Source organism: Lethenteron reissneri, chromosome 31 (assembly GCF_015708825.2).
Source record: "Lethenteron reissneri isolate LAM-NWPU_2019-01 chromosome 31, ASM1570882v1, whole genome shotgun sequence".
In the NCBI taxonomy this organism is placed as follows: domain Eukaryota; kingdom Metazoa; phylum Chordata; class Hyperoartia; order Petromyzontiformes; family Petromyzontidae; genus Lethenteron; species Lethenteron reissneri.
In genome coordinates, this window is record NC_083809.1 from 7,551,913 (window position 1) to 7,571,128 (window position 19,216).

General features: G+C 47.3%; 1 protein-coding gene across 7 annotated transcripts in view; it reads left to right on the top strand.

Annotated features, from left to right (window-relative positions):
- The window catches only part of UBR3 (ubiquitin protein ligase E3 component n-recognin 3), a 153,815-nt gene that overhangs the window by 103,905 nt on the left and 30,694 nt on the right, over positions 1 to 19,216 (top strand). For all 7 annotated transcript variants that reach the window (XM_061563457.1, XM_061563460.1, XM_061563458.1 and 4 more), the window contains exon 30: positions 8,365 to 8,501. In XM_061563457.1, coding sequence (XP_061419441.1) covers positions 8,365 to 8,501 — 137 coding nt within the window. The remainder of the gene's footprint in view (positions 1 to 8,364; positions 8,502 to 19,216) is intronic.

Below are 19,216 nucleotides of genomic sequence, written 5' to 3' on the forward strand. Positions count from 1 at the left end.
TGTTTAGCGTTAATTTTATTTAGAGAGGCAAAGCGCCGGTATTTTTAAAGACATTGTACTCACTGCAGAGAACTGTAGCAACACGACCGCACTTTATGATAGCTTGTGCCAAACTGTGCCACATGCCCTACCGCATGGCCTTGTGGATAAAGTTATTTTCTTTTAGTTTTTCTTCAATTTTCCTTCTGATGACGTACATGTACACACATACCATCACAATTGGAAAGGGTTAATAAAGCACCATAGAAATGCAAGAGATTACTATTATTACGACTACTACTACGATGATTCCATGAGCCCTAATATTTTTCGTCTGAATTGTTTTAATGTCTTCTTGTCAGTGCCCTGGCTTCAAACCCAGGTTTCTCAGTTGTGCTGGCTCTGTGACTGTAGCACAAGCCCAGTTCTCGCTCCACTGCCACCACCCCGAGCCACCAGGCCACCTGTGAATTTAATGCATTTTGAAATCCGTCGGCCACTACACTGAAAGTAAATTAAGCCTAGAGAAATAACAGCTCTGTTGATATTCTGAACGTGGTTGCTTGCGTATATTAACATCTTGCCCTTTTGCAAGCTGCTTGTGGTTTTTGTGTCGGTCAGTGCACATATTCGGGGTGAGGAGGTCTCGGTGGGGGGGGGGGGGGGGGCGGTTGGGTGGGGGGGCACATGCGCGCATGTGTGTGGGTTTGCACACACGCGTCTGTGTCCCGCGCGTGTGTGCGCGTATGCCCTTCTGTATCGCGTGCGTGCATGTGTGTGTGCACACGAGCGTCTGTATCGCGTGTGTGTCTGTCACATGCCGGACGCAATTCCACCCACACTGCCCTAGGCCTACGATCCCAGCAAACCACGCTAGACTCCCGACCGTGGCGCTCAACTGCTTTGCAGCTTTTGATGGTAGACTGGCAGAATGGGGTATCTGGACTATGATGTGGATCTGTGAATAATAATCAGAATTGGAATCTGTATTTATCCAGGAGGAATCCTGATGACCTAGTAAGCTCTTTTTCACAGATGTCCATTACACAGACTAGTCCATCTATATTGGATTTGAGACTGGTAGACAAACCAGCCTGTTTTCTTGTCTCTACAATGTAGACTGACAGATAAGACAGGCCCAGTCCCCGACAGGGTCTTCAAAAACCCAACTCACATACTGACCTCTGTTGCTGTCTTTTTACATTGAAAGGCACAGCAGATCAATATTAATTTGTCAGATAACCAGCTGACAGAGAAGTTCTCTGATTGGCCCTTTAAAAAACGTCTTGAACATCAGTCCAGTTACCGATGGTGGGACTCTTTAGACAATAACAGACAGAGACCATTGTTGTTATGGGCTCCTTAGACGAGTGACTAACAGAAGAGACCAGTCACTGTTGATGGAGGTCTGTGGACTTTAAACTCCGAAGCTCTCATAGGCTAATAACAGCAGGCTAATAACAGAGCTATTTAAAACCGAATGCTATTTCAGAGAATTTAACCTGTCAACACAAACGAACGCTTTCCGCTGGCCGGTCACACGGTGTTAATGTGCAATCTCGCCCTGAACGCCTGAAGGGATTTAATGCGGCAGGGGTCCCTGACTCGACTGTGCGGAGGCTCAGCGCGACCTGCACCCTGCGTTCCTTCTATAAGAAGCTAAAAATAATCAACTAAATAGGGGGCAGTTGGGTGGCTCGGGGTGACGGTGGCGAGCTCGGAGCCACCGAGCCAGCGCCGCCGCTGCCTTCCTGGGTGAGAATCCCAGCTTCCTTACTCGGGGTGTTCGGGAGCCTTCAATCCGCTTGGCGCCCACCATGTCACCGTGCGGTACTTTCCAAAAGCCACAACAAACACCCCCCCCCCCCCCCCCTTAAATTTCGATTTAAAGCTTTCGTGATTGCAGGGATTCATCTTCTTGGTTCTTTCGGGAAAGGCACGTAGAAGGAAAATAATAAAATAATAAAACATAATTAAATAATTCTCACGACGTTTCGGCCACAACGCAAGCAGCCGTCCTCAGGTGGAGAACAGGTCTGTCAAGTAGTTGGGGCCGAAACGTCGTGAGATTTATTTTATTATGTTTTATTTTTATTATTTTATTATTTTCCTTCTACGTGACTTTACCGAAAGAACCAAGAAGATGAACCCCCCCCCTTCCCGAATAGCCTTAACAGACTGTTGGGGCAAGTGCTGTTAGCGAGAAACCTATGAGGGCCGGCACGGCGCGCAAATTAGTCGTGCAATGTTTGGCACACTGGACTTGCAATCCAGAGGAGGTAGTAGGTTGGATCTCTTGGCACTGTAGTTGAAACAATGTGAAAGTTTAAAAAATCCCTCCGCCGGTGTCGACCCAGCAGTGTCAATGGGTGTGCCATATTTAGTCGACCAGCACGTCACTTGGAGTAGTGGGTACTCCCACCTCTACCCGAACGTGTGGTCGTCCTGAAAGGAGTAGGCCATATAACCTCGAGAGAGAGAGACCTGATAATTGGTTTTTTACCCTTCTATCTGGCAACAAAACTGACACCTTTTTACAAGGAGTCATGTTTGCATAGACCGCAATACCTGCAGTCATAATACAAACAAAAGAACATAACTCTGATAATGTGCACTGTCCTTGAAGTTGATTGGTCCACACCCGAGACAGCTTTCCTTAGAGCCTAGTCTCACATGGGTTGGACCAGATGACGCCAAAAGGCGCACCTGAGGTTTCCATTAGAGAGAGACCTCTTAGAGCTTGCTGTTATCGAGGCCTCTCTTGCCGGCAGCTTTACGAGCAAGCATTTGCAGGGCTGCACCTTTACCTCTCGTGAGAGCCAGGGATTCTGACCCGGGCCGCCAGCTGATTTCCAACTCGGACGCTGGCCCCACGTGAGCGTCCGACCACCCTCCAGTGACCCCCCGCTCACGTTAAAAGAGCAGACGTCTCCTCTGCCACACGGCTCATGGTGGGAGGGACGTCCCTGTAATTGTCGGTGCTGCTGGGTTCTGTAGCCGCAGGGCACGCGCCATCACCATCACAATTTTGTCAGCAAATGGTTTGGTAATTATGCAATTTGCTCAGCAATAGCGTGGTCCCTCGTGAGCTTGATGGACGTTTGCCTCTTTCCACCCAGTCCCTCTCTCTTTCTCCTTAGGATGAATCCTTCAGTCCACGTCTGCCATCCTCATCTGTGTGTTCTGCGTCTGAGCGTCTGTCCATCTTTGCCTGTGTCTCCATATTTCTATTTTTGTCTGTCTCTTTCTGCCTCTCTGTGTCTATGTGTGTTTTTGTGGCTAACTCCCTGCATTGAAAAATCTATTTGATTTCGTCTGTATTTTCATTTCTTATTGTCTGTTACTCTCTGTACTCTGTAACCATCTTTGTGGGTATCTATGTCTTTGTCTCTATAGACCTTTGTCTATCGCAGTCTCTTTGTGTCCCTTGGTCCGTCTTTATTTGTGCCCGTAATCTCTCTGTCTTCATGTCTGTGTATCTTTGCACTTCTCCATCTCATTCATGTGATTTCTGTCTGACTATTCCTCTGTCTCTGCGTCTCATTACCACCGTTCCTGTGTCTTGATCCGCTTCCCTTTCTCGCTAGGTCTTTGTCTCTCTATCTTTGTCTACCTCCACATGTACTCTCTGTGTGATCATCTCCTCTCCCTCCCTCTCTCTCTCTTTAAACGACTCTATTTAAACTGTCTCGTATGTGAATAGAAATAATCTCATGAATTATAAAAACAATCGCCTGGCAATGACTTGCGTGCTCGTCGTAATTGCGTGCATGTTTGTGTGCAGCCGCGTATGATGGGGTTGTTATTATCATCATTATTCTGCCCAGCAACCTTGTAAGGTCAAATGGGTTTCTGTAGCTGACCATAACATCGTAATAATTCTCTGGGTTTTTTTTGAAAGCCTCATTGCATCTTGAGGGTCATAATTAATAGTCACCGAAATATCTGATAACAAATGCAATGCTCAGGTTGTTATGCTGAGTGTTTTTTAGAGGACTGCACTCACAATCGGAAAGTTATGAGTTCGAATCCTGATCGGGAGTCACTTCAAGTGATAATCTCGTCTTATATTATATTCATAGAGTGCCTTTGGGTAAGGCGCTTAACATAATAATAAAAACACGTTACAAATAAATGATTTAGATGGCAGGCACGTGCAAGGGATGAGGAATGGGTGACCACGATAGAGGGTGAGTAGAGGTGAGGAAAGGGGAGGGGAGGGACAGAATGGAGGGGTGGGGGAGGGAAGAGGAAGAGAATGGGCATCATCAGTTATTCCTCCTAGATTGATAAAATGACTAGTACTTTTGCATATTTGGGTCCCCAATCTGGCGATGTGGATTTTCCACAACTGCTCATGGCTGGCAGAATGATATGAGTGGTAGCTCACACCTGCTTGAGAAGGGGTAGACACTTTAACTTTACTTGAAATAGGTTCACGATTGTAATTTACGTTTTCTTTTGGATCAGACAGAGAATTTGTCGAATTATAATGATATTTTTTTAGTTTTCCTTGTAGTAATGTGGAATTGAAATGGTTTAAAAGTTTACATTTTATATTATAAATAGTTTATCACGCCTCTGATACATTATAATAAGAATAATGATTGCAGTTTGGCCTGCACTTCTTTTTTCCTCTTAAGTGCTTTTTAAATTGATTTATAAATTTGAACAATGTAAAAATAAATTGGAAATTGCTAGAATGGTTTAAAAAAAGAAGTATTCTCTTGAAAGGCAGAAATAAATTAGCAGTGTTTGGCCAGCAATGTTCCTGAATTAGTAAATGCATTTTGAATTGATTGCATTTCACAAGGCTTTTAAATAACATCTTGGCAAAAAAAATATGCTTAAGCTGATATGACCATGCAAATTCTAGTCAGGTACTCTTAATTAGCAGTGCTGTGTACATATTGTACTTGGTCATAAGAATGTGGAATTTCTACCATTGGCTCAGGGCTGCCAATAGGTTTGAGAGCTTCTGTCTTGTCATTTTGAGCAATGATGCAATTAGACTGTACTTTCATTGACTAGTGTTTGAACAGTCAATTTAAGTATTATGATGACCCGGTCAGGTGATTCAGAGGCAGAGTGAGCGGCTCACAATTGGAAGGTCACAAGTTCAAATCCTGATTGGGGGTTGAAACAGCCCATCACCTTTCTGGGGTCGATAAAATTGGATACCACGTTGTGGGGAACTCAACAGTAGTTGCACTTTTGGATCGACTCGTCCCCGCTTTAGCAATGTGGATTTTCCACCACTGGCTCAGAAGATGAGCACCGCTTCAATGCTTATTTGAGAAGGAAATGACATGGAGTGTTATTAGAATGACTCATTCCATGAATTACTTTTAGACATTCCTTTTCAAAGCTCCTTTGCAGGAGTGCAGACCAACTTGGGACAGATCTGCCACGGGTAATCATTATTTTTGAGTTGTCTTCGTTTGCCTCCGAGTGTTGAGCATTTACGCTGAATCCTGGCGAGTCACAGCTGTGAACGTTTTTATTTTTCCTTCTATTATTCCTCCTCTATGTTATTCGTAGTATGTGTTTGCATTCTAGCAATGACGATGCATGCGCTCATTCATTACTCATTTGTTACACTATCAATTGCGATGTTTGGTGATTTACTTGGCCATCAATGGCCTAATGTGGTTGGCATGGGCCCTGGTGGCGAGGAATGAAATTCTCCCACACCCCCCCCGCCTCCAATACCTCCCCCCCCCGGCTTTGTAGCCTGATGGCTGGGCTCTGCTGGCCCGTTGGGCCCTCAGTGCTGTTGGCTGCACGCTCGATAGCACCTCCACTGATGCCCATTCACACCCTCGCTGTTACACTTGCTCTTTGGCACGCTCACGCAATAACGCGCTCGCTCGCTCGCTCGTTGGATCGTGTACTTGTCGAAGTGCTCATTCATTCACACGCTCATTTATGTACTTGTGCGTTCACGCGATCATTCGTTGCCACACCCTTTCGGTCGTTCACGAAGCCACACGCTCGCTTACGTGCACACTCATCTGCAGACGCAGTCTTCCGCACTTTTCTCTCACCAATGCACTCTCCCTCTTGCGTCACTCACACATGAACTCGGACACTCACTCACTGGCGCACTGACTCGCTGTCTTATTCACTCACTCGTTCACATCTCACTCATTCTTTCATTTGCACACTCGCTCACTGACGTACTTGTTCTCCTATTAATTTGCTCGTTCACACGTTCGTCAGTTAATTCACACACAAACTCATTGATTCAGTCATTCACTCAATCGCACCCCCACTCGCACGCTTGCTCTCTCATCCGCACCTTTACCCGCTCGTGTACACACTCACCTCTTTCGCCTACGAATAACCACCGCCGCTGCCACAGCCCCCGACCGCCTGCCGTCCGCACCCTCCCCCTGAGTAATAGCACACGTTTAGGAACATTATAGAGGGTCCCACCCCAAGGGGGCTTTAAAGGGCAAACAAATTAAAATGACAAATTGAAGCGATGAAAATAGCGGGGTTTTGCTTGACGTGCCTGGGCAGTAGCCACATCCCAGCGGGGAAACCCGCAAACCTGTCCGCCCCGACAAAATAAAACTTTACCCTTTTGAAACACATTTCCTCCTGCCTTTGCGCTATTTTTAGCTGATGTGATAATTTTGCCCACCACTAAAAATCGCTTAACTGCTTGCGTAACTTGTCGCGTCATCTATTTCTTAAATAGCAGCTGACGCGAGAGTTGAGCTTTTGTTAACCTCTATTCAATTCTCGCATATGATGGCAGCAATATGTTCAGCAGCTAAATGCCCCATGTCCAGCACCTATGAAAGCCGGAATGGCACACGAGGGGGTGGCTGGCCAGCACCGCGCCCGGCTAGGTACTCATTTAAGGCTGAGTCGACATAGGATGGAGGTCCATGACCAGTTCAGATATCTGTCACCGATGTTGGCTGTGAGCGGGAATCGATCTCTGGTCGCGGGATTTGTGGCGCAGTCTACTGAACGCTGCGCTGGCACTGCCTACCATACAACACGGCCATAGTGGTCTCGCACTCGGCCTCGTGCACTCTTGCTGAAGGCACTTTCAACAGCCGCCAATAAAGCCAGCACAGCACACGATGTAAACTAAACTATTTTAATGCTATCAGATAATGCCCACCGAGCTATATAGTTGTTTTTCAGAAGCGATCTGGCCACAAATGATAGCTCAACGACATGGCTTATCATGTGGAAAGTGGAGGGAGAAATCGGAGGACCCGGAGACAAATCCACACGACCACAGGGAGAACACACAAACTCCAAATATATAGGCATCAGGGTCGGGATCAAACCCACGACCTCCTGCATACCAAGTGAGGTAGTTAACATTTCACCTCTGTGATGTGGCGACATGACCAGCATCACGTATTGACTGTCCACAATCAGCCAAAATGCGTCAAAAGCACAAAATTCTCTGCCATCGATAACTCGGTTTGAATCGTGCCATTTAGGAAGCTCCCGTGCTGTCACCGTTTGTTTGACCCTGAAGAGAGGTGACATTTTAAAATTGTCATTTTATTGGACTACATAAGCCGATTGATTCTCACGACAAATGTTCAGCCCCAGGGCTTGAACCCAGGACCTCTCAAGGTTTTGACTTCAAGGCTTGAGTCAGGCGTCAGCCCCCTGAGAAACACCCTGCCTTAGGGCTCAAACCCATAACCTCAGAGGTGTTTGATTCGTGGTTTGACACGGACATTAACCTATTGAGAGGCACCCAGTACCATGGTTCAAACCCAGAATGTCAGCCTCAGAAACAAAGGTTTCCCTGAAAGGACAATGTAGACTGTTGGGGTGAGTGCTGTTAATGAGTGCCTATTCAGGCTGCGATGGTGAACAGAATCAGAATCGTCTCAAACGGTGTTAGACCAGAGGACGTTAGACCAAGAGGATGCCTTTTGGCGTCCTCTGATCTAACACCGTTCGAGACGAGGCTCAAAAGAAAGCTGTCTCTGGTGTGGACCAATCGGTTTAAAAGACAATGCATATATTATCAGAGTATGTTTTTTGTTTGCATTCTGACCACAAGCATTGTGGTCAATGCAGACATGATTCCTTGTTAAAGGTTTCAGTTTGGTGTTTTAACAACTTAACACCTGTTTTGTTGCCAGAAAAAAGGGAAAAAACCTATTCTCATATTTTGGTACTGGCAAAGGAGGTCCCATGATGCTCTTTCAAGATGTCTGGCCAGTGTGGATGAAGAGGGCAAATTCGACTCAAGATCGGCTCTCTAGAGCTGCCTCGAGTGGAGGCTGTTCAGCCAGCAGTGGCGTGAGCCGGCAACCGCAGGGCTGCACTTTTACCTTTCACAAATTACTTTGTTATAAAAAACAGGATGCGCTTTCTCTCGACCTTGCATTGCAGACCACCAGCAACCTAACCAAAGAGATGGAGACCATTCTCAAGGGCATCAAGATTGCAACGCCAAAAAGGTTCACGGAGTTCAGCAAAATTCCCAGCTCCCCCGACAACGACTTCCTGTTCCTTCACTCCATTGCAAGGTACGAGTTGCTTGCGCGTGCGTGTGTGTGCATCTGCCAAAGTGGGGAGCGAGTAGTATAAGGGTTAGTGCACTGCGCTACAAACCCAGCGGCCTGAGTTTGATTCCCACTCACGGACCAATTATTGACAAATAACTGAACCGGTCCTGGGCATCCCCCTAGATCAGCTCAGCTTTAAATTAGTGCCTAGTTGGGCGTGCAAACATGAGCACTGGGGAGACGAAGGCAGTTGGGTGTGATGCTGGCCACCCACTCCCTCATGTGCCTTGTGCTGACCTTTATAGGTGCTCATTTACAGCACCGTCCCCAACAGTCTGTAAAAAGGCTATACGGGTAAACTTAGTTTTTTGGAATCTGGCGTGATTCTTGACGAGTAGGCTGTTGTGTGCCCACATCATGGTCCAAATTAAAAAAATACCTGCAAATTACTCAATTAGGATGGCAACATTGCTCCCTTACTGGTAGATTATATTCGTCTGTGAAACAGCGCCTTCGTGTTAGCCCTGTGCTAGAAGAATGCTACGATTATCAAATGTTCTAACTTATTATTATAGCGACATCCTCTTCCTGGTCATGTGTTCGTATTTTCACGTATTGTGTTCCACTCCAAATCTCAAGTCACTCACCGTGTCCTTCTCTAGCATCTTTAGCACAGACTTATACTCCCAACACCCACCACAATACCAATCTGTTCCCGAATAGAGGTTGAGCCGCTTCTAGGATAACTCTGCCTCAAATAATGAGTGCTCTTGGTCTGGTGACCAGTGGTTGTGGTGTAGTGGTCATTAACATAAGCAACACTGAGCTTGAGATGAACGTGGCCAAATGTGCAGCCAGGTGGCGCTGAGCAGACCACTCTGTAATGCCAAGCCGGGCACAATAGACGCTCGATAACGCTGCTCAGCCCAACAGGTTACCCGGGATAACAAGGGGCTGTTTGTGTTGTCCTTTGTGCGGCTTTGTATGCTGCATGTGTATTATGGACAAATCCCTGATGCGCGCATGTACGAGCGAGCGCGTGCCTGCGCACATGTAGAATAGCACAATATTCTAGGGAGCATTGCCTGTGTGGAATCAAAGCGAGGCTGCCACCGTTGTTCACGCTCAACCGCTGGGCTCGCAGAAGGAAAACATGAGTTCAAATCCTGGTTTGGGGTCAATAAAATGGCTTCCACATTAGAGAAAGTCATTATCCGTTGTCCTTCGGACTAACCAGCCCTTGCAATTTAAATGTGTAATTTCCACGTCTGGTTCAGCACGGTCGTGGACAGCGATAAGCGCATGCCCCACAGTCGTGTGAGCGGGGAGATGAGTTCGCTTGGATAGGTGTTTCAAGCGATTTCTGTCTTGTGCTGTGATCTCTAAAATGCTAGCTGACATTGGCCGGCAACTTGTGTTTCCTCCGGAGATCGCAACCACCACCCTAAGACCTGACATGGTGCTATGGTCCCGTTCGCTCAAGAAGGTCTTCATCATTGACCTCACAGTACCCTGGGAGGACTCAGTAGATGAGGCTTATGAGCGAAAACATCGGCGCTATGCCGATCTAGCTGCCGAAGCACGGCATCATGGCTGGAACACAGAAGTCCGACCAGTGGAGGTGGGCTGCAGAGGTTTTGTGGCAACATCTACAACCAGACTGCTTAGAGACCTGGGAATTAAGGGCCAGAGCCAGCGTTCGGCAATCAAAGCTGTATCGGAGGCGGCAGAAGGCAGCAGTCAGTGGCTCTGGATGAAGAGGAAAGACCCCAGCTGGGCCCCAAAGTGAGAGGGCCAGGAGGTATGCAGTCAACAATGCTTGACTCAGGGAGGAGGACGCCCCTGCCATGCATAGTCCCATGGGATGTTGGCTACCAACAACAAGGCAACTCCTATGACTAATTGGGAATGGGACGCAAGCGTAGGATTGATCACCCTGTCGCTGGCCGCCTTTGGGGAGGGTGTATAGTATGAAAGGCCGAAACACCCTAGGAACCAAAGGGTCACTACTGACGATGCGCTCCCCAAATTTCACCAGGCTCACTGTTCATGAACTCTTGGAAGTGCTTGCACAAAGGATAGTAACATCTCATCCTGTGTTCTTTGGAATCTCTTGTTTTGAAGAGCCTTTGGGTGAAACCTGCAGCTATTATCAGGCAGCCTCAACTGAATTGTGCGGTTCCACATTCGTTACGTAATAGTGTAGTTAGACTTTGCCTAGAACAGAATCGACGCAAAAGGTACTACATAAAAAAATTGGGAAGTGTAACCTTACTCGAAAATTATATGAGCTTGAAAGACAAATGCAGATCCGAGTCCAAATGAAGTCATGAGGCAGACCCAAGGAAGGGTTGTTGGTATCAATCGCACTTGTTTGTATGGGTTTGTCGTATTTTCATGTGTGTGTGTGGATACTGTGAGGAGCTGTGGCATAGTTGCCCATGCAGTGCGCTTCAATGCTGACAGCCTTGTTGTCATACCTGGCCATGGATACCTTCAGTGGACACTAGTATCTTAAATCTTTCGCGTGCCTCTCTGAAGAGGAAGCGATATTATATTGCGCTAAGAGGAATTTTGGTCTTCGTCATAAAGCCGCTCACTACTGCTCCCTGTTGCGCGCGCACTCCCCCCCCCCCCACCTTCCACAACCCCCACCACCACCCACGTCACGCTGTCTCACTCAAATGAACCTAGCTTTTGCCCAGAGTTACCAAGTCTTGCGGGGAAAAGAAGGCGCACTCCTTTTTAAAAATACAAACCCAAAACAAGCCCGAACCTTTGCCTGGAGGACGGGCATGGCCGAAAGAGAAATGGGCGGGGCCTAAAAAGGAGGGGATGGGGCCTAAAGAGGAAGGTACGGGGCCTAAAGAGGAAGAAGGGCAGGGTCTAAACAGGAAGAGGAAGGGGTAATGCCTCGAGAGGAAGGCCAAATCAGTGCCCTCCAATTAAATGAGGCTCAAAAAAATAAACTTGCCAACTCTAAATATAATTTTAAAAAATTTAGTCCAACTCTGCATATAGAGAAGTGTTTCAAGCATGACTCTCCCTCTTGATTTCAAGAAATTAATGTATAGATTAAAATAAGTGCAGCAGGTAGCAAAAATGTAATTCTGCAGATGTGACTAAAGGCCAACTTGTAGGCCTTAAATGAGGACCTACTTTAATGTGCAAATATCAGTAGTGGAGGGACAAAAGTAGCCAGGGATAGTGCTGGCCACTCTAATCCTTAAAATGCTGCACTGGCCTTTAGAGGTGCTTGCTTTATAACACTTGGCTTAATTCTAACAACTAGACTACTACCCCCCATTGCACATATGCAAAGACATAGATCCCCTGTGTAACCTATACAACCTATTGGGGATGGTCCTGTTAGCGAGCACCTTTGAAGTCCGACATAATATATACAACAGCAGCAGCAGCCGCCATTCGCGACTAATTGGCGGTGACGTCACCACAGCTCTTTTGCCAGGCTAGGTGCACTTTAAGGCCAGGTGAAGTGTCAAAGGCTCGCTGACAGGAGGTCTCGGGACAGACCCAGGTGCCATGGATTGACTTACATGACTGGCAAATGCCAGACAACACACATACATGCATACACAAATAGACATTGATCGGCCTATACGCGCATACACAGCTACCCATCCAACCAAAAATAGACCCATCCACTCCTCTCCATGCTTCCAGCGGCACAGTAAAGCTTCCATTTGGGTTGCGTTTCATGGCTGAGAAAAGCGGTTGGTTTTGCAGGCAGGGTGGGTGGGTGGATGGGCAAGCGGGTGGGGACGCGTTGAGCCCACCAGCCCGAGACAGATTATGAAACCTCTCTTATCTCTGGCTGGCAGATGGCAGCCCCTAACGCGCCACGTCACAGCAGCACGCCGGCAAGCCTGGGCCTTTTGACAGCTTTTTAATTGTAACCCCGTTCTGCGAGACACAGATACAGCTGTGGCATTCGCACACAACCCTCGTGCACCTACCTTCTCCCCTTCTCTCGGGTCTTTCATGATCACCACCGCCGTTACTACCACCCACCCCCTCCCTTCCCCAGCGCGACTCCCCCCAACGTCCTCAAGAGAAGGCAGACATGTGGCAGAAGACGTGGATATTTTTAATATCAAGAAAATATTCACCGAGTCGCAATATACTCTTAGGTTTTTTCGGTAAAGTCACGTAAGTAAAAATAAATAATAAAATACAAAATTCTAAAAAATATTTTTCTTTCTATTATTTTTATTTATTATTTTTATTTCTTATTTTTACCTATGTGATTTTACCAAAAAAACCTAAGAGTATGAATCTTTGCAGTCACGAAAGCTTCAAATCTAGAGTCTCAATATACTTTTCGTTTTCTTCAGGAGGGTCCTGAATTGGGATATTTGTCCATTTGTTTTTATTGTTTTCGCTACAACTCAACGTGAGCCCAGTACAAAACGTCAACTTCGCAAACAACAACCCCCAATTTCAGCACGACAGGGCCCAATGAAGGGGGGAAATTACTGCCCCACCCAGGTGGAGACCACGTGCATTCAGCCAGTCAAGAGTGGTGCTCCTGTCATCATGTTCGGCTCACAGTCGACTCGTCTTTTCATTGATAATTGCCATCATTATTGTCTTCATCGTTGTCAGCATGATCATCGTCTACATCATCGTAATCATCGTCGATTTGGGCTCTGGCACCCGTGGGAGTTCCGTAAGGGACATTTCTTCACCTCGCCACTTGATGAGCATCAGGCGACGTGTAGTGTCGACGCCACTACACCGTCGCCTTCGCCTCTTTCCTTCTGCCGGATCCCCACCGACTGTTGCAAAGTTGGCATCCGTCTTCCCCAAGATTTGTTCTTCTACAGCTGTCATCTTTACCCTACGGCTTCATAACACGAGATAATCCTTAACACGGACATTGCCACTGCCCGCTAGCACCTGCCATACAGTGACCCCTTAATGTTCACAGGGTATAAGTTGCTGAAGAAAGGCGCGAATATTAAATCCGCGACTATTAATACTCAAAGCTTACGAGGAAAATAGGGTTACGGGGCATGAACATATTACATTTTGACATTGTAACTGTATATATGTATGGATGAATACATATATGTTATGTTATTTTTCGATTTAAAGCTTTCGTGACTGCAGGGATTCATCTTCTTGGTTCTTTCGGTAAAGTCACGTAGAAGGGAAGTAATAAAATAATAAAAATAAAACATAATAAAATAAAATAATTCTCACGACGTTTCGGCTACAACGCAAGCAGCCGTCTTCAGGTGAAGAATGAGACACTGCCAACCCAGCTTATATATAAGCTCCTAGCTTGGCAGTGTCTCATTCTTCACCTGAAGACGGCTGCTTGCGTTGTAGCCGAAACGTCGTGAGTATTATTTTATTTTATTATGTTTTATTTTTATTATTTTATTACTTCCCTTCTACGTGACTTTACCGAAAGAACCAAGAAGATGTTATGTTATTATTGTGTTATTTAACTTGCCTTTAATTTTGATTAACGTAAACATATTTAAAAGGGCAAATATCAATAAATGCGATTGTTAAAGGAGAGCATTGGCGTGTAAATGGTGCGGCAGTCGGAGGCCAACTGAGCGGGAGAGCGGCGGTCGCGTGGGGGTTACTCCCTCGCGTGCTCCGACAATCCATGCCGCTCCCACGCCTCGTGACTTCCTGTCGGGTGGCCGCGTGCTACGGGCGCAGATATCAAAAACACAACCTTGTGAATTTCAAATATCCCTACAATCAATGTGTCGCGATTATGCGAAGCCGCGTTTATAAAACCCGTGATGATTTGGGGTGCGCTGGTATTGTGGCCAGATGTTAACTACTTCACCTGGTATACAGGAGGTTGTGGGTTCGATCCCGACCCTGACACCTGTTTATTTCGAGTTTGCACGTTCTCCACATGGTCGTGTGGATTTTTCTCCGGGTCCTTCGGTTTTTCCCTCCACAATTAGAAAACACGCTTTTGCAGTATTTAGCTGCTATACATTTCCACACGATAAGCCATTTCGTTGAGCTATCATTTGTGGGCAGATCTGTTGGTGCCACTTAAGTTGCCATCGCTGAAACCTTCCATCCTCTATAACGCTTACGCGTCACACACATTGCAACTCCTTTAGTCCAAACCTCCTCTTGTTAAGTCCACGATGCCTCTCTCCCTCCATTTTATTCCAGATGTCCAGGCCGCTTTCTTACCTTACTCTGCCGTGGAAATTCCTCTCATTCCCCCGCGTGCGCCTACACTCGAAGGCCAGAAGCCCAGAAGCTTGTTTCACCGTTGCTTTGTTACAGCCAGAGGTCGCAATCGGGTACCCGATACCCGTACCCTACCCGATACCCGGCTACCCGTACCCGGCCGGGTACGGGTACGGATACCCGTTTGCGACTCTGGTGCGGCCGGGTACGGGTAGGCTGTGAGTCACTGGTGAGTAACTGTTTGTCACTCATTTCCCAACGTCTTGTCTCTTCTCACAATTCAAGTTCCTAGAATCAACCCACCCGTGCCTGCAACATGGCTTCATCCCAGAGGTCGCAATCAGGTACCCGATACCCGTACCCTACCCGTACCCGGCCGGGTACGGCTGGGTACGGGTACCCGTTTGCGACCCTGGTGCAGGTCGGGTACGGGTAAAGAATCAAAACCCGTTTGCGACCTCTGGTTACAGCTCTCTGACCCGTGCACTAAAACAGACATTACTTCTGCCTCTCGAGCGCCTGCTGTTATCGTCGATAAAACCCAAAAATGCGCTTCAATGCAAAACAAATACTCTCGCCCACGTGTTACCATATATTCATCAAAAATGAAACCTTTGCCAATTCACCTTGCGTGCATTGCCGCGAGTTGACACGTTTAATGGAAATTACTCGCAATCCCTTTCCTGCTTTATTCTCACTCCCAATTCATTGCGGTTACGTAAATGTTTGTTCACGCGAGTGATTGTGTGTTCCTCCAAAAAGCGAAAGCGTTGTGTTTGGAGATTGCTTTTTTTTGTAAACGTGTTCTATTTTCTCCATGGCTGCAGAGAAATAAATGTGATTTTAAAAAAAATGATTTGCCTAATAAACACAGTCACCAGCGAGTAGGGCAGCTACATTCGCCGCTATGTGTGCATCAGTGTTTCGTTTATGCGTGCCTGTGTTTGTGCATGTGCCCCTGTTTGTTTGTTTATGAATGTGCACGCATTTGTGTGGTTGCATGTGCGTGCTTATTTTTATTATTTGGCAGTCGGGCGTGGCGTTTGCCACCCATCCGCTTGTGTGCCTTGCCAGCCTTCATAGATGCTCAGCCAACATCACCTGCCCTAGAACTCTGCATACACTATAAGGGAGTCTTTGCCTTGTGTATTTGTGTAGCGCCCGCATTTTGTTCTAAGTGCGTGCCTGCTTCGTTTGTGGGGAGGTGTGGCGCAGTGTGGCTCCTATACTACTCTACAATAATAGGGACCTGTGTTCGATTTCTGCGTGATGCTCAACATCAATGGCGTGTGGCATCAGAATTCTCTCTGGACATCCCTGAAATAGGTACCTTCAGAGGTATGTGAAGAATTAGCACTGCCACTGGGGAGACAAAGGCAGCTGTTCGTTACGTGGTGCTGGTTTTACCACGCACTCGTATGACGTGCTGGCTTTAATAGATGCTTCCTAACAGCGCCTGCTGTTGCAATCCCTCAGGCTAAATGGACGATCTTTGTTTATGAGTGTTTTTGTGTGTGATCTATGCTTCAAGCAGCTTGTATGTGGCCAGACATAAGGGACTAAATGTGTGCAGGAAGGATGGAAATGAGATGATCTGACGTTGTACAACAGAGCCTGTAGCTCAGTGTTGTTTTCAACTTCTGGTACCGGTCGTGTTGAGATTGGCCTCCGTGTTTGGTTTGATTGCGTTTTGATTGGCTGCTTGTGAACGATGCCGGTGGAGGGCAGCTGGTGGCAGCTGCCCTCCAGCAACGACAGAAGGCGGAGGGATGACTTGCATTCGCGTTAATGAATCTCAGCATGCGACGCACATGCCCAAGAATTGTTATGCAGCCAAAATAAGTTGTAGGATAATTTTATAATAGCCTGAAAAACTGATAAACTGATAAGGACTGAATTGAAATTACCGCTTGGATTTCATGTGCAATGGTAGAAGGCTAGGTCTTCTGTAGTTAATAGACATATACATAATATAAAGATCCCCCGTATAGCCTTAACAGACTGTTGGGGCAAGTGCTGTTAGCGAGCACCTTTGAAGGCAGACACAGCACACAATAGGAAAGGGGGGAGGTTGCCAATATCATGCCCGGCCACCTTGGTCTCCTCAATACTGGTGTTCACACTGCACCAGGCGCTCATTTGAGGCTGAGTCGATCTAGGCAAGTACCAGGACTGGTTCAGATATTTGTCACCGTTGTTGGCTGCGAGTGGGACTTGAACTCGGGTCGCCGTGTTTGTAGTGCGTAGCGCTAACCAATGTGCCACTGTTCCCAACACACAGACAACAACAGCTATTCACCATTAAGTGGCGGTGACGTCACCACTGGCGCTTGTGCCAGGCTAAGTGCACTTTGAGGCCACGTGAAGTGTCGAAGGCTCACTGACAGGGTCACGGGACAGACCCAGGTGCCATGGGTTGACTGACTGAGATGACTGGCAGATGCACCAGCTGTGCCCCCTACTGTCGGTACACATCGACAAACAAAGACAAAGACCCCCGTGAAGCCTCAACAGACTTTTGTGACAAGCCCTGTTAGCGAGCACCTATGTGGGCCTGACACGGTACAAGAGAGAGTGGGTGGTCAGCCCCACACTAAGCCACCTTTGTCTCCTGAGTGGCAATGTTTACACACTGCACCAGGTACTTATTTGAGGCTGAGTCAACCTAGGGGAGGCCCAGGACTGGTTACAGATTACCGTCACTGGTTTTGGCTGTAAGCATAAATCGAACTCGGGTTGCCAGGTTTGTAGCACAGCGCGCTAACCACTACCCTACCGCTTCCCCACTCAACAACATATAGACACACACCCATACATCCCAGACCATGCCGATGCACACACACACACAGTCTTGACTCCACACTTGTGCGTCGTGATCATTTTGCGCGCGTGGCGAATGTCTTTCCCGAGCTACAGCGTCGTCGTTCTCTCGCGATCGTCGCCGCAGGGCCGCCCATGCTGAGAATCAAATTATTTTTCCAGGCGAGAGAGGCGGCGTTTCTTGTTTTATTGTTATTACTATTATTATGCAGCTGCCTACAAAATGAAACACGCGTACGCACACCAACATGCGCGTACGCACACATCGGCATGTGCATACAAGCAAATAACGCATATACATTTTCGTACGTGTTCTCTTCCTATGTACATGCGTACATACATACAAAGACAAAATCCCTCATGAGTCCTCAACAGACTCCTGTTAGCGAGCACCTATGTGGGCCAGCACACTACAAGAGGGAGTAGGTGGTCAGCCCCACACTAGGCCACATTTGTCTCCTGAGTGGCAATGTTTACACACTTCACCAGGTACTCATTTGAGGCTGATTCGACCTAAGGGAGGCCCAAAACCGGTTTCTATTATCATCTCCATTGTTGGCCGCGAGCATGACTTGAACTTGGGTCGCCGGGTTCGTAACGCAGCACGCGCAACGCTGCACGCACACATACGCGCGCGCACACATGCCGGTAAACCCACACACCAACCCACTCATACCCACACACCCACACACACGGCTATTGGATGCAGTGTCCCACAGGGTTAATGTCTCATTTTGCTCCCTGCTGGGCCACTGTGTGGCCAATAGATCATCACTACGTTACTGGCGCTGGGAGAGAAAAAAAAAGTCACAATTCCATCGACTTGCCAAGCATCGGGTCCCTTTTCAAAATCCTTTATATTAAGTTCGCTTGCTTGCTTAGGACCGTGCAAATCTTTCGGTTGTTTTTTAACCCACTTCCCGTGATCCAATCGAGCTGACATTTTGCACACAGACTCGTTGTGCGTGACAATTAATTTTCGTGAAAAAAATTCCTAAATTGTACACGGTTTAGGGAAATTTGTTTAAATATTTAATTACCAATTGCTTAATGCTGCCAGACAATCATCTGACCCATAGGTGGCAGCCATCTCAAGCCAGAGGATGAGAGGACTCTAGCCGCCCCGATGCCATGCATATAAAGGATTTATAGTGAAAAACGTAGTTTTTACGGGTTAATTTTTTTCGAAGACACATTCATTGCTATTCAGCAATCCCTTGAATAGGTTAGGTCACGGTTTTTTAGGCTGAACTTTGTGTACGTATCAAATTATTTCACACCTTACATAGTCAACCGTACTAATCGAAGGTGCGAACAATAACATTAATGTTGCGGTTTTCATGCGTATTGGAAAACATACGCCGGCTGGAGAAATCACATCGACCGTGAGTGGGCTTGGGGCAGGACACGTCACTTGCAGCCGGCCGATGGTCACGAGAAACAAGGGACTGAGGCCTGAGAGCCCGGTGAGGGAACACGCCCAAGAGGACGTCCGCCGCGGAGACGAAGCGATTGAAACCAGCCCCGAGGTGGACCAGGTCGTTTCAAACACCGTGGCAGCGACGGCAGTGGAGAGACTCCCTCGTTCGGCAGCCGAGAGAGAACGTGGCTCGAAATGCCCCGACCTTCAAAAGGGCCAACCTTACGGCGTATTACCGAGCGTTAAATGGCAACATCAAAGCTGCAGATTCTAAGAGCCATGCAATGGAACAACCTGT